Raw genomic sequence first — 15,303 nt, 5'->3', positions numbered from 1 at the left:
CTCTGCCTCCCAAGTGCTGGGATTAAAGGCGTGCGCCACCACCGCCCGGCTGACATGTTTGTTTTTTTCAAGACAGGATCTCACTATGTAGCCTTGGCTGTTCTGGGACTCACTATGTAGACCAAATTGGCCTGCCTCTGCCTCCCAAGTGCTGGGATTAAAGGCACGCACCACTATGTTTGGTGCCTGACTAATAATGTCTTAAGTAGAAGTAAGTTGGGAAATTTGCTCCATCCTTTTATTTCACTTTTCCATTTTGATTATTAAAGGTTGCTTCTGCAACCTGCTGAACTATTTTGTGCTATGTATATCACTGCTTTATAGCTTTATATGTTTGTTTTGTTTTTTTAAGACAGAGTTTCTCTGTATAGCTCTGGCTGTCCTGGAACTCATTTTATAGACAAGGATGGTTTCAAATTCTATATCCACTTGACTCTGCCTCCCAATTGCAGGGATTAAAGGCATATGCTACCACACGCAATTTATATGTCTTTTTTTAGAATGGGGAGGGGGAGGGGGAGTTGGAGAGTGGGAGGGAAGTGGGAAGAGGGTAGGAAGTGGAAATTTTGATTCCTATTATTTATAAAGTAATAAAAAAATCAGAGAAAAAAAGAATTTACTATACAGTGTTCTGCCTGCTTGCCAGAAGAGGGCACCAGATCTCATTAAAGATGGTTGTGAGCCATCACGTGATTGCTAGGAATTGAATTCAGGACCTCTGAAAGAGCAACCAGTACTCTTAACCTCTGAGCCATCTCTCCAGCCTCAGCCATTCCTCCAGCCCCTTACAGATTTTTTTTTTTTTTAAGGATTTTTCGAGACAGGGTTTCTCCGTAGCTTTTTGGTTCCTGTCCTGTAGACCAGACTGGCCTCGAACTCACAGAGATCCGCCTGCGTCTGCCTCCCGAGTGTTGGGATTAAAGGCGTGCGCCATCACCGCCCGGCTCTTACAGATTATTTTTTAAGGTGAAGTCATGTTATGGTTTTGTAAATGTCTGTGATAATGAACAGGAATAAAGTCACTTACTTGAGAGCTTAAAAAATGAACAATTCCTATTATTCTCACTGCTTTTTATATATTGTTTAGCTGGCAACAATTGATGAGAACCCCTCCTCCTAGTTGGCTCTTGCCTGACAATCACCTGGGGGAATTCCCCAAAAGTGAGGCTTTTTGTCTTTGAGACTCCAAGTCCCAACAATCCACCCACCCAACCCTTCATTTCTTAGGTCTAAGTGTCCTTCAGGCTCAGCCCTTCAGCCTCCGTGCCTTCTTGTTTTTTGGACTCACGTCCTTCTTCTCAGCACCCCAGTGAAGCACAATTAACAAAACTCAGAGACAGATACTTGAGTTCAATCTCAAGATCAGAGAAGCAAAATGGCCAACCACTGGCTCTTACCTCTACCTCAGTCGGAAATGGTGATCCTGTCTCCAAGAATCTCAGAATGAGACTGTGTCTGAGAGCTGTCTCCTCCTGCTTTATAATCCTCTCTAATTCTGGGGTTAAAGGCGAACATACACTGCTCAAATTCTATGGTAACTAGTATGGCTACTGGGATTAAAGGTATGTGTTACCACTGCTTGGTCTGTGAGGCTGACCAGTGGGGCTGTTTCACTCTCTGAACTTCAGGCAAGCTTTATTTATTTATTTTATTTTTATTTTTATTTTTTTGGTTTTTCGAGACAGGGTTTCTCTGTGGTTTTGGAGCCTGTCCTGGAACTAGCTCTTGTAGACCAGGCTGGTCTCGAACTCCCAGAGAGCCGCCTGCCTCTGCCTCCCGAGTGCTGGGATTAAAGGCATGTGCCACCACCGCCCTGCTAAGCTTTATTTATTAAAATACAAATGAAAGGCCACTACACCCTAGCCCTCATTTTTTTGGCTGAGGAGCAGTAAAATGGCTTGTGCCGTCATTATTGAAATCTTTCTGTCTAACTCATGGGAAACAATTTTAAAGGTATCTTGACTTCAAAATTTGAGTTTAAGGATATGCTACTTTGGAGAAGTGGTTCCGTTTTTGCTTCCGCAGAAGAGGAAAACCTGCTGATTACTTCAAGACTAGTATGGTTTGATGGAACAAGACCCCTGAAAGGTCTCCATGAACCCTAAAACTACTTCACCAAACAAACAGCAGGAAGAAGTTTGGAGAGAACTATGCCCCAATTCCCAAAATGATTGTTTATAAATGTTTAAAGGGGATTGATTAAAAAAAAAGGGGGGTGTATGATATAATATAGGAATGAACACTTTACCTTGGTATGGACTTTGGTTTATTGACACAAATTTAAGATCAATTTTGTATATGTATATTTCTACTCTTATTTAAGGTATTATGTTTATACAGCTCATTTAAAAATATAATGTATAATTAAAAATACATATAATTAAAAATAGATAATTATCTATAATAGTCAAACTTGTAGTCATATTAGATAGATTTCTAGATATACAGATATATATTTCAGATGGATAGGTATTCTTCAAATCTTTCAAAGCCCTACAAAATATGCCATTTAAAAGGTTTTAAGAACTTAGACTTTTCTTGACAGCGAGACATGTCTGCTTCTGGCAGCACCAGTTACTTCAGAGAGGTTGATGGGGATTGAAAAAACTCATTATGGAATTTGCCTTCAATATGACAAGGCTAGCTATTTTGCAAGAAACTGCTTGATGGTATGCTGTATGAACTGGGCATGCAGGACACACAAAAAAGTGACTGCTAAACTTTCCAAAAGGCGGTCCTTCAGGATTCCTGCTTCACACACACACAAAAATAAAAAACCCAAAAACCAAAAACACCCTGCCAGACATTCTACAGAAAACAGAAGAAAGAAAAAGAAAGAAAGAAAGAAAGAAAGAAAGAAAGAAACTGACGAACTTTGCCAGTACAAGGCAAAACAGGTCTTCAAATTTCCTGCTTCACTGAAAAGTCTGCCAGATATTATGGGCCTGTAGGCTGAAGATGGATGATCCAATGTTACAGAAGAATTTTGGGTGACTGTCCAGGCAGCAAGAAGTCTCTGCCAATTGTAGAACTTTGGAAGTTGTTTACAATGCACTTCCTGTTTACTTAGATAATATTATATCCTTCTAGGGTCTTTGATGGAGCTAAGATAGTTATAGTTGGCTGGGCGGTGGTGGCGCACGTCTTTAATCACAGCACTGGGGAGGCAGAGGCAGGCGGATCTCTGGGAGTTCGAGGCCAGCCTGGTCTACAAGAGCTAGTTCCAGGACAGGCACCAAAGCTAAAGAGAAACCCTGTCTCGAAAAACCAAAAAAAAAAAAAAAAAAAGATAGTTATAGTTAGTGTTCCTTAGTTATGATGAAAGATAAATTAAACATAAAGCTTTAAAGCTTTAGATTCACAAAGATAGGATAAATAGCAGAGTATTTTCCTTCACTTACCAAATATAAATAGACTAAATATTGGAACTATAATTCTTGCTTGATAACTGTTTTGTTATATATAATTTTGCTATGTTAAAGTTAAAACCTTTCTTTTTATTTAGACAGAAAAAAGAAGATTAATAGAAATAGGTTAAATTGAGATGTAAGAGCTAGAAAAAATATGTACAAACCATTGGCCAAACAATGTTGTAACTAATACAGTTTCTGTGTGATTATTCGGGTCTGGGCAGTTGGGAAATGAAGGCGCAGTCTCTGCCTACACATAGGAAACAAGTCAGTAAGCGGCATTCCTCTGTGATCTGCTGTTCCTGCCACCAGATTCCTGCCTTGAGTTCCTGCCCTGACTTCCCTTCATAATGCACCATAATCTGTAAACTGAAATAAACCCTTTTCTCCCCAAGTTGCTTTTTGTCATGGTATTTGATCACAGAAAGGGAAGCCAAAATAAGTTCTCAACTCCAGACCTAGCTCTCCCCTCCTCCCATGTCCTTCCTGACCCAAATCAGCTTTGGTATCCTTTTTGTATTCAATAGTACAGATTCTCTCTGCCTGCATTGTGGGTGGAAGCAGTGGAAAGTGTTGTGCCTCAGAAGACCCTAAGAGTGACTTTTCCCAAATAGAACTCAATGTTACCCATCTTGCCCTTTCTTTCCTTCCCTGGGAACCTAAAACACTTGGGGTCTCTGTCCCAATCCTAGAATTTCCTTGCTTCTCCTATTTGACTCTGGTCTTGAATCATCAGTCCCTCCAAGTGATCATTTCTGGCTTAGCTCTATGTCCACCCATGAGGGTCCCAGCAATCCGTGTTTCTCTTCCGTGAACTCCACAACCGAGCAGGCGGCTCCAGCATTGGTAGTAGTACCTCAGCGGGCTCCACTTTGGCTGGAAAAGTCCTGCGGGAGCCCGCTGATGTCCTGAAGATTCCTGGAGATGAGCCTGGTCCATAGCGGCGAGATAGAGTCAGAAGTAGTGTGTAGTGTATCTTAGATGTGTCCGGGGGATGGGCCACCGGGATCCATACAGGTCCAACAAGCAGCCAGTGGCCCTCATAGGACCAACAGCATCGTCTAATGTTCCGGTTGACTGCAGACGCAGACACTTGAGCTGCACAGCACAATCCCCACTTCCACCCTACGAATCCACCTCCAGACTCACCTTTGCCAGTTGGCCACTTCCCCAAAGAGCCGCCTTCCTCCCCGACCCCACCCCTGCACTCCTCCTCTCCTTGCCTCCCTTTGGGACCCACTGATCCGCACCTCACCATTTAGGCCACACCCAGGCTTGGACTGAGACATTGCCTTATGGAATAACGATACACAGTTGGTGGCGAGCAACGACCACCACCGCGGGCGCCGGCCACCGGTTCAAATTGAGGCTGCCTCAGGAAGGCTTGCATCTTGACGCGGCAGCGGCAACCGAAGACCAGAAGCTGAGACCGCGCGAACTGGTGGGGAGAGGAAGCGCCAGCGTGCAAAGGTGCACTGGCACCAGGTCCGTGCCTCAGAGTGAGCACTGGGAGGAGCCAGAGTATCTGAATGGCGGCTTCAGGTCAGCCACAGCCACCGACCTGAGTGGTACCTGCCGCCCGCAGCATCTTGGGTGCCTGGGGATCTCGACGGGGGATCAGGACCGGGTACCATAATAACCTGGGCTCTACAGGTGGCTAGGGAAACCCGGGTTTACTGCCTGACCATGACTGAAGCTGTGAAAAGCGTCCCAGGAGCTGCTCCTCAATCCAGACAAGCCTGGGTGCCAGCCGTGGGAGGAGCATTTGGTGATCCCAGGGTCCTGGCCCGGTTCCAGGATTGTGATAAGTGACTACATGTGGACCTGTGTGTGCCACAGTTCCCGACATTGTGTAGTTCTGTGTGTGACCTTAGCGACAACGATAGGGATAGTCTGAGCCTGACTTGACCTGTCCTTTAACCTGGTCCGTGTGATGATTCAGCATTGTTTTGGTCACAGGGCATAAGGCTTGTGGAATGACAGCGCATGTGACATGTGAGATGCTCATGTGACCATATGGAAATTCTCACATACCTGGCCCTCCCAGTGACATGAGTGTGACTCCACATGTGTGCATCACTATGGATGACAGGATGCAATGTCACTAGCCCATGGGACATGGAAGAACCTCTCCCCGTCACGGGTGGTCTGTAGCTTTCTGGCATCTTCAGTAAAGTTCTCAGTTCTGTATCTACTGGCATTGGGGTCAGAGGTGTGTTAGGATTCCCCTGCTCCCCACAGCTGGATCCAGATTCTCTAGGACCTCTGTAAATCTCCTCTCTGCCCTAACCAAAAGCACAGCTGGTTAGAGGAGGAAGTAGCTGGACCTTGGTGTTAGAGGTGAGGAGGCTGAGACCTGCCCAAGCTGGAACTGGCCTGGGCTCTCCTGGTCATACTCAACCTTGTAGTACAGAATTTCTAGGGCTAATGGCAGAACCTGGGTGGCTGTGACCCTCATGACATTAAACTTTGCTGTTTCAGTATCCAGGCTTGCCCAAAGAAGGCTGGGATCTGCTGGAAGGGTCCTGTGGTCTATAGGTTTTCAGATCACTACAGGTTCTCAGCTTCATGGTGTTGGGTAGCAGCCAAGTCAAGAGTTGTCCTTGCCCTTCTGAAGCCAGTAAGGATGAATGCTGGCTCCTGCCCCCTCCCAGCTTTGGTCCTACTGTGATCCAGTCAGGTTACCCAGGTGGAGGTTGGATTGTGGGAGACTAACAGGACAAACCTGAATGGTGGGGGATGAAGAAGAGGTACACAGAGAATCAGTATTTATACAAAATAATTTATTTTGAAATGTACCGTTCATAATGGCCAGAGACAGAAGACACGTCCCTGCTGTGAATGGGCAGAGGTGCCCTACCTTTCCATTGTCACTCTTATTAAGAGAACTAGCTGCTCAGCGTCCCCACTGAGTGGAAGGGTCCAGCCCTTCCCAAAGAAAGGAACTAGGAAAGACCCTGGTAAAATGTCTTGAGAAAGAAAGGAGCGGGGGAGGAAACTTCAGTCAGGGTATAAAATAAATAAATTTAATTAAAAGGAAGGACGGCAAACTTCTGCCTTTTGGGGACTTCGGTGTGTCTAGGAAGGTCCTGGGTTCCTTTCCCCATCTGTATGGCAGGGTCAGAGGGCAGTTTCTGGAGCCCTTAGACGCCTGTATTTCTTAGAGGCTTTGAAGACCTTTTTCTTCCTATTGGCACCTAGCCCTAGAGAGTGAGGGACACATACGTGTCTTTGGTTCTGGGAAACCAACTCCCAAAGCTGCTGTGTCCTTGACCTTGTTAGGTCAGGATCCATCCATGGAGCAAGCAGGACAGTTGGCCTGGACTAAGTGTTGACCCTATTTGTTGGCTAGGAGCCCAAAAAAGAGCGTGTCAGTAGTTGAAGTGACAGCAGCAGTGACTACAGATGGCCGGTTAATGCAGCGCAGATTTCCAGTTTTGAATGCACAGTGCACAGGCCAGAGGACCACACAAAATAGCAACAGCAACAGCACAGAAACCAGTGCTACCTGACGCCAGTCTCCAAACCGTGTCCAGCAACGGGCCAGCCAGCCTCGCCTGGGTTCAGGGGGGTCCTGGATAGGTACAGGCAGTGTGGGTTCCGCTGGTTTGCTTAGGCCTACATCCACACACACAAAGTCACTGGCCCCTTGGCCAGAAGTGGTGGACAAGGGGCGGCAACACAGTTTGGTGCCCTCAAGCCACACGGGCTCCTCTCTCTGCAAGTGCACTGGCATCTTGGCCTGCAGTTGACGGCTGGTGCGCAGCCCAGGAGCCCCAGCAGCAGGTACAGTGGTGGGCTGCCGGCAGAACGGGCAGGGTACAGCTTCTCTGCCAGGACGGCCTGCAGGCTGGGCAGCTGCCAGCCTAGCCAAACACTCAAGGCAGAAGACATGAGTACAGGAGAGCTCCTTGGGTGTCTTGAAGATGTTGTCATAGCCTGAGAAGCAGATGGAACACTCCAGTGGGGAGGCCACCTTCTCTGAGCCAGGAGTACCAGGGGTCCTGGGGCTCCCAACTGGGCAGGGGGACCTGGGGCTCCCAACTGGGCCGGGCGATCTGGGGCTCCCAACTGGGCCGGGTGACCTGGGGCTCCCAACTGGGCCAGGCGACCTGGGGCTCCCAACTGGGCCAGGCGACCTGGGGCTCCCAACTGGGCCGGGCGACCTGGGGCTTCCAACTGGGCCGGGGGACCTGGGGCTCCCAACTGGGCCGGGGGACCTGGGCACCGTGGCTGTGGAGCTGCTCTGGCGGTGAGCTGTATACCACACCTGCGGGCCTGATGACATGATGCTGAGCTGTGGAACAGAGACAGGCCGTCACGAGCTGCCCTTTTTCTGGAAAGTCAGTCTGTCACACCAACCTCTTTTCTTCCCCTGCATCAGACCCAAAAATTCCAATGAAGGACACTATCTACCTAAAGGCACCTCCAAAATCCCACCCACGGCCAGTCTGTAACTTAGCCTGTTCCATTCATTACAAGGTCAACAATCCCACGGTATGCCAGGCATGAACAGTCTAGATGGGTTTCAATAGAGGCCATGTGCTACAGATGGCCAACATGGTGGCTAGACAAGACACCTGTTGCCCATCCTTACCCATGCTGATGAGAGTTGCCCACTACGGCTACCATTTATGTCTATGCTCTGCAAGGCTGAACCCATACCAAAGAACACTAACAGGTCCCATATGGAGAAGTCATCTTCAAAGTAGAGTGACTTAGCTAGGGGCTTCTGTACCAGACCCAACTGTACACTGGGCCCTGGCAGGTTCATGAGCTACCTGTGGCTCTGGAACAAGGAGGGGGGGGTTGAACTTGGTCCCAGTGAGGGTCCCTGATTTGTATGGCACACGTCTGAGTTGCCAGCAGATATATAAGGATTCTGGGGTGGTTGGGAGAACACGTGGGCCCATAAAGCTCTGAGAAACAGAGGCCTGAGTTTCTAACAGCTGCAGCCTGGAATCTAGGGCTAGCTTGTTTGGTAGGGATAAGGACAAGTGCCAGAACCCAGAAACAAGTGCCAGGGGTTAAAAATGATCCTTAGTCAATGGCCAGAGGAATGAGGCTGCTTCAGACATGCCCACTCACACTCTTGTGCAGTCAGAGAGACGGACAGACAGACAGACAGACAGACACACACACACACACACACCTGCCCTGTTCTGCCAATATCAGAATCATACAGATTCCTGTCCAGTGGGATGTGGAAGATTCAGGCCTTCTTTGACCCCTTCCCCTACTTCCCTGGGAAGAATGCTAGAAACACATTGACCTCCCCTAGGCAAGGTTGCCACTCCAGGAGCCATGGGCATCCTGATCACAGCACAAGCATTGGCCTTATAACCCATGGGGCCCAGCAGTCACGGCAGAGATAACCCCTCTCCCTGCCTCACTGGTCAACCCTGAGTGGGTGAGTAAGTAAAACGGCTCAAGGATTGCTGAGTCATCACTGGGTCCATGTGAGTCATTTGACATCACTGTGACATCAGGAGGGCTCCAGCCTTCTGGCATTCAAAGTCACCACTTCCTGGAGGCAGCAGCGGCCTTGACAGGTCTGACAAAGTCTATCCTCCTCTGACCTGCGCTGTTCATAGGATTGATTCCTTGGCACCAGGCCCCACCTTCCGTAAAGGGGCCTCACTCCGAGACTGTATAGGTGAAAGGTTGAGCTGACCTTACCTGGTAGCCAGGAGTCAGCAATTCCTGAGCATGATCCTCTTCCCTGGTCACAGCAAAGCTCTGTGCTTCTAGGCTGACTTGTTCCCCCTCCTTCAGGTCCGGCCCAGCCTCTGCTCCACCTGGCAGGTGTTCCTCCACAGGCCAGCAGCCAACAGCCTTCTGCGGTACCGGTCCAGCTGGCGCACCTCTTCTGTGTACGTGGGAATGGAAGGTACGATGTGTGTGTTCATCCAGGAGCTGGCTGACTGCGACAGGTGTGAATTCTCAGGCCATGAGCTTTGAAGCAGGTTTATTTATACCTTCTAGGTAACAGCAGCTGGGGGTGTGGCCCTGAACACGTTAGACATCAGAGATTGGCTGGTCTCTCCCTGGCAGGCCCAGAATGGGTGTGGAGCCAGAATAGGTCCAGGATCAGCACAGGCTGAGTCTTAGGGCTCAGGACCGAGAGTAGACGCTCATGTATTCAGATAAAGCCCCTCTCCTTTGGAAAGCAAGTGTGCCCACCTGGTCCCAAGTGTACTCAGCAGGGACCCTTCACTGAGTCTAGCACACACTCAGACACACTCAATTTGCACTTTTCTGTCCCATCAATGTCCTGCCCTTTCTTCTCCCATCTCACCTATATTCTCACAATCGCTTCATGCAAAACCCTCATCTGCTGCTGCTCCAGCACCCTGCTGCCTTTGGGGAACTCCTTGTCCTGGAGCGCAGGAATAGAGGTGAAAGGTCATGGCTAGGCCGGCCTGGGCAACAGCCTAGACGGTGGGTCAAGTTAAGAATATTAGGGATGCTGGGAGGATGTGGTGCACACCTTTAGTCCTTTAAACTCGGAAGGTAGAGGCAGATGAAACTCTGTGAGTTCGAGGCCAGCTGGTTTACAGAGCTAGTTCCAGGATAGCCAAGGCTACACAAACACACTGTCTCAAATATATAAATAAATAAATAAATAGGGGCCCAGGTTGGCTACAATAGTTTGCGAGTACCTGCTTGCTCCAGACTTCAGGAAGGATCAGGTGTTCTTGGAAAGAGGGAATCTCAAGAAGCTTTGCCCAGGTGACACAGTAGAAGTGTTGGTCAAAGAGTTGATGGACAAGGAGTGTCTAGGGATGGGATAGGGAGTGCCACACTGGAGTGGGATGAACTGGACGCTGTGAGCAGGAGCACAGGCAGCCCTTGGCCTGCTCCAGGGCCCATGAGCTGAGATGTTCTTGCTGACCAGACGCAATAACACCGGTGGTCTTTTCTCTTCTCCGCCCACTTTGGCCAGGCCAGTTCTTCCCTATCCCTGAGATTTAGTTGTCTTCTGACCAAGCACAATGAACTGTGGGGTCCTGAGATGGGAGCCCCCACATAGGATTGTGGGGAGGGTATGTTGCTGGAAGGGACCTCATGAGGATAGAAGGAATAGCTGTACTCAACTACCCAAAAGTACCCACTGACCACCCAATGGTCCAGATCCCCAAAGGCTGCCACAATTTTGCTCTTAGATATCTTTATGATCAAGGCCAACTCTGAAGGGAGCTAAGATATGGGGGATTGTGGGAACCTGGGGACAATGCCCTATCAGAGGAAGGGGGCCTGGGCATTGGAAGAATTGAGGTTCTCCTGCCTAATTTTTATGAGTACTAGTAATCAAAAATGGGGCCCAGGGAATTAGGGGCTCAAAGGAAAATGGAGGTCCAGAGAGGAGGTGGGTATCTAAAGAGGGTGTCCTTGAAGGGACCAGGACTGTAGAGGGCATGAGCTGCTGAGGGCCCAGTCCATGTGTTCTGTGTAGAGTGTGACTCTGTGTCACAAGCTGCCTCTAGGAAGCTAGAGTCTCAGATGCTCTGGGAACAACCTTCAGAGGGCTCCTGGGAATATCCAAGCTCTGAGGTCACCAAGGCTCCCCAGTGAGCAGTCAATGTCCAGAGGCAAGTATGCTGTGAGACCTTAGGAATCTATTAGGCTTCTCCCAGGCCTGACCTCAGGGGAGTCAACTCCCTGCTGACAGAGGGACCAGGCTTTGGAGGCGCTCCAGCCAGTATAGGAAAAACTCAGACTACACTGTCAAGGGCAGTAAATGGAGTCCATCTTGACCCGATCCTAACCTGCAGGCAAGTCAATGTATGGGTGTACACATCAAAATACCACCACCATTGAGTGTGTGTATGCATTTGTGTGAGCATGTGCCCATAAGGTTAACCTTATTTCCTATCTTCTCACTCTGGGCCCCACAGCCCTAGGGGTTCCCTCTCTAGGAGAGGCTCTTATTGACCCCATCCTTGTACCAAAGTGGTCATAGCTTCTCAGTAGTACCCTAAACCTACCCTGATAACAGGCCTCACCACCACGGCTACCGACTTGGCTGCAAGTCCCTGATACACTGTTGGGAAACAAGATATAGCTAGTGCGTGAGGTCTTTTAAGACCAGGACTTTTTCTTTTAGGTTCTCAGTCTTAGGCCCACCCCTCACCTCTGCTTGCCTGGTGCATCATCTCTGCTAACCATTCTGCTGTTTTCCAAACAAGAGATATCGGAGGTTGGCTGCATAGTCTCACTTGGTACTGGCTTCCCTATGGCCAGAATTCCTCCTAAGACCTCAGCTGCTGAGTAGAAACTGTTTTCCCCACAAGTAGGTGGACATTGGTGCTGAGATGGAACAGGCAGACTCTGGGGTAGGGGGTGCCATTTGGTTTCGCATTTTGCCCCATCTTTTAGGGCTGCATGTAGACCTGGTCTGTTTAGACATAAGGCAGCCTGACCAATGGTGTCCTTCTGTATCTCCAGCAGTGAAGACAAGGTCTCCAAGACCTATCTGTGGCAACAGGGAGCCAGACTGGCAGCCACTTTCTCATTGCTGCCTTCCGTGGTTGCTGCCAACATCTCTTTCCAATTCTCATTAGAAACCATTCTGGAGAACCCTAGGCTAAAGCACCCAACCTTGCTTTAGGCCCAGGGTATCAAGCTGCTAAAAAACAAAAAAACAAAACAAAACAAAAAAAGGATGCTGGGTGAGACTCCGTCTTGTTGCTTATACTACTTCACACCCTTCCCCAGGGCAAGGTTAGGTTTCAGAACAAAGGATCTAGGTCTGGAAACCTACACCTTAGCCTGACAGGATCTTACTCCCCACACTTTTCTGAAATACAGCCAAGGGTAGAGGGATGCTCATTTCAGGTTTCTGCAGATGTCTTGGGCCACAGCCCTCTAACCAGTGCATAAAGATAGCCACAGAAGTCACAAAGCAAGGGTAGTGTCTGAGTGTGACACTATGACCTCAGCAACTCTTATAAAGCAAAGTATTTAATTAGGACTTCTGTTTCAAAGGTTTAGTCCATTATCAGCGTGGCAACACACAGACACAATGCTGGAGAAGAAGTTGAGAGTTCTACATCCAGGTCCACACGCAGCAGCAGGAAGAGAAAGTCACTGGGCCTGCAGAGCTTTTGAAACCCAAAGCCCACCCCCAGTAACACACCTCCTCCAGCAAACTCACACTCCCTAATCCCTCTCAAGGAGTGCCTCTCCCTAAAGACTAAGCATTTAAGTATTTAAGTCCATGTTCTTATTCAAACAGCCATAGGCAGGACATCTAGGTACTACGGTCTCATTCTGCACTCTTTAGCTCCTCTACTCGTCAGCAGACAGACATTTCCACATCTACGCACTGGCTTTGAGTGGAACCACTGAGCTGGACTCAGGTGGCCGGCACAGAGCCCTACTTTCCCAAAGGATACCCCCCACAGTCTAGTGATGTATCTGTAGTCTTTTTTTTCCCCTGAATTTTTGTTTGAGACAGGGTTTCTCTGTATAACCCTGATTATCCTGGAACTTGCTTTGTAGATCGGGCTGGCCTTGAACTCAGAAATTCACTTGCCTCTTCCTCCCAAGTGCTAGGATTAATGGTGTTTGCCACCACATCCAGCTGCATCTGTAGTTCTCTCTGAAGGGCCATCGATTGGCACCTTCTATCTCAAGTCCTAAGGAGCAGGGTAGTCACCTAATACAAGACAGTGTCCCGAACATGTAGAACAGGCCAAGGCCACATGTGGGGATGGATTGCTGTATTGCCTGTCCCACCAGGTAACAGGTGGCAGGTCCTGGACCCTGCTGAAGGGGTTCTCTTTGCCTTCCTGGTTCTGTCCCCTGAATATGGCAATGGGGCAGGTGTCCCACACACACTGAATAGATGACCGACCCCTGGATAGTAAGGCTAGAGGAGAGAATATCTAGACTAGTTTAATTGGTCCAACTTTAAATCACTGCTTAGCCACTGGTTCAAGTCTGGGAAAGTAAGCTCACATCCCTGTTAATAAAATCAGATGTGGGCCAGACGGTGAAGATGTTAGACACCCTTGGGCCATAGAGGGAGGTGGCATTGGTTAACAGGGCACCTTCTTCCACAGGAGCATATGGCTAATGCTACCAGCCACAGGAGCAAAGATAGGACCGCTGGCCAGCATGCTCTCAACAAGCCCAGCAACACAAATGACCTGCAGGTGGCCAGATATGGGGGCCTCATGGGTAAACATTTTGAGTATCCTGCCTGAAAGGTTTGGAGTCTGTCCCTGGGAGACTAGGTTCTGCTGGTCCCTAGAATCAGGAAACCCAGGACATTCAATTCTGCAACTCTCAGAAACGTATGCCTTAGAGGTTAGCAGATAAATTATCAGGCCAACGCTGGAGCAACCTATCTCTGGTACCAGTTTCCAGGTTGTTTTCTCCACTCTCTGGACCTTGGTTTCATTCTTCTTAGCTTGATGGTGATGGAGAGAGTACTGTCTAACATGGGCTCCACTGGGTGGCCTCCAGATGTTTTGACCATTTGGATCGGCCTGTGTTGAAGCTGTTACAGATGCTGGAACTTTGCTGTGACTCCTGAGGGGCCTAGACTCTTTATGACTTGTTCTTGAGTCCTCACATCTCACAGATGGTTACTCCTGTTAAACCACATAGTAAGGGTGGGACAGAAGATCTCATTACATAGAGGTTAGCTCTCCCTAGCAACTGTACGTATCTGTCCCTGGGAGCCAACGCTGGCCTATCTTAAGCCCCAGGCCCTTTGTGTGTTGAGTTCACTGAAGGGAAACTTGGGTCTCCAATGCTGTGCTGTGAAGTCTCAGTTGACCTCTGGGTCAGACGTTGCTGATGTGGGCCTCCACTGTGGAGAAGGCAGAAGGATCCCTGTTCTTGTCTGGGTGCTGCTCACGCCTGATGTATCTTGGCTTCCTCACTGAAATGGAGTTAGAGAAATAGGTAAAGTTCAGATCTTTGCCAGAACTATAGGCTCTCAGGAGCATAGTCAACAGTCACAGAGCACAAAGCCCATGTACGGAGTTTATTCTAGCAAGGGAGTGATGCCTACTAGGCTCCCTTGTGCAATGGTAGTGTCTTCTGACGGAGGCCCCCATGAGCTCAGCTGTTTCCTATCAAGACCCCAGAACTCCACACCCTGGTACCTGGGCCTAGATCAGAGCCCCGCTATTCCTTAAGACAGAAGCACAGACTGTATCTGCATTATTGCTCTACAGGGAGTTGGATGACACTCTCTAAAGACAGGCTCACCCGAGTTTTGAAGTTTATGAATATAACCCTAACTTGAAAAAAGGTCTGTGCAGATGTGATTCTATTAGAATAGGCTTTGAATCCCATGACTATTATCCTCCTGAGAGGGAGAAAGAAACACGGATGAGCAAAGCCACAGGAGGTATGAGACACCAGGAATGAGACATGAAGGACTCCCTATCCACCAGGGACACGCTTTTCTTGAAGTGGCTAGTGTGTGTCTTTTGCTGTGTGGTGGTACAGGTCACTGGCAACACCTGTAAAGTACTCAGGGACAAGGCTGTATTGGAGAACTTGAGACAGGTACTAATTGGAACAAGGTAGGTCTGGCTTCATCAAGGAACTACTTTATCTTCAAAAGAGAGAAACACTCACTGGTTCTCCACTGTAGAGCAGTGACAGTGAAGACAATGAGTCTGCTCTGGGGCTTAGAGCTGTGCAACTATGGTCAGTCAACCTACCTGTGCTCACGGCACCTCCTGTACAGTGGATAACTGCACTCAACCTACCTGTGCTCACGGCACCTCCTGTACAGTGGATCATAACTGCACTCAACCTACCTATGCTCACGGCACCTCCTGCACAGTGGATCATAACTGAACTCAACCTACCTATGTTCACGGCATCTCCTGCACAGTGGATTATAACTGCACTCAACCTACCTATG

At 48.7% G+C, this 15,303-nt stretch overlaps 2 protein-coding genes across 3 annotated transcripts in view; both read right to left on the bottom strand.

Annotated features, from left to right (window-relative positions):
- Window positions 1–6,216: 6,216 nt before the first annotated feature.
- Rnf223 (ring finger protein 223) lies at window positions 6,217–11,566 on the bottom strand. Its single transcript, XM_026790011.1, has 7 exons — window positions 11,545–11,566; window positions 11,399–11,454; window positions 10,073–10,189; window positions 9,721–9,789; window positions 9,090–9,309; window positions 7,681–7,707; window positions 6,217–7,349 (listed from the first exon to the last, which is right to left on the bottom strand). The coding sequence occupies exons 1-7, from the start codon at window positions 11,564–11,566 to the stop codon at window positions 6,748–6,750; spliced, it is 1,113 nt and encodes a 370-aa protein (XP_026645812.1). The 3' UTR covers window positions 6,217–6,747.
- A 795-nt stretch (window positions 11,567–12,361) lies between these two features.
- The window catches only part of CUNH1orf159 (chromosome unknown C1orf159 homolog), a 22,262-nt gene continuing 19,320 nt past the window's right edge, over window positions 12,362–15,303 (bottom strand). For both annotated transcript variants that reach the window (XM_005368707.2, XM_013354268.1), the window contains one exon: window positions 12,362–14,304. In XM_005368707.2, coding sequence (XP_005368764.1) covers window positions 14,207–14,304 — 98 coding nt within the window. In that variant the 3' untranslated portion in view covers window positions 12,362–14,206. The remainder of the gene's footprint in view (window positions 14,305–15,303) is intronic.

Source organism: Microtus ochrogaster, unplaced genomic scaffold, assembly GCF_000317375.1.
Source record: "Microtus ochrogaster isolate Prairie Vole_2 unplaced genomic scaffold, MicOch1.0 UNK38, whole genome shotgun sequence".
In the NCBI taxonomy this organism is placed as follows: Eukaryota; Metazoa; Chordata; class Mammalia; order Rodentia; family Cricetidae; genus Microtus; species Microtus ochrogaster.
The sequence above is the reverse complement of the archived record's forward strand: the minus strand, read 5'-3'. Positions and strand labels throughout refer to the sequence as shown.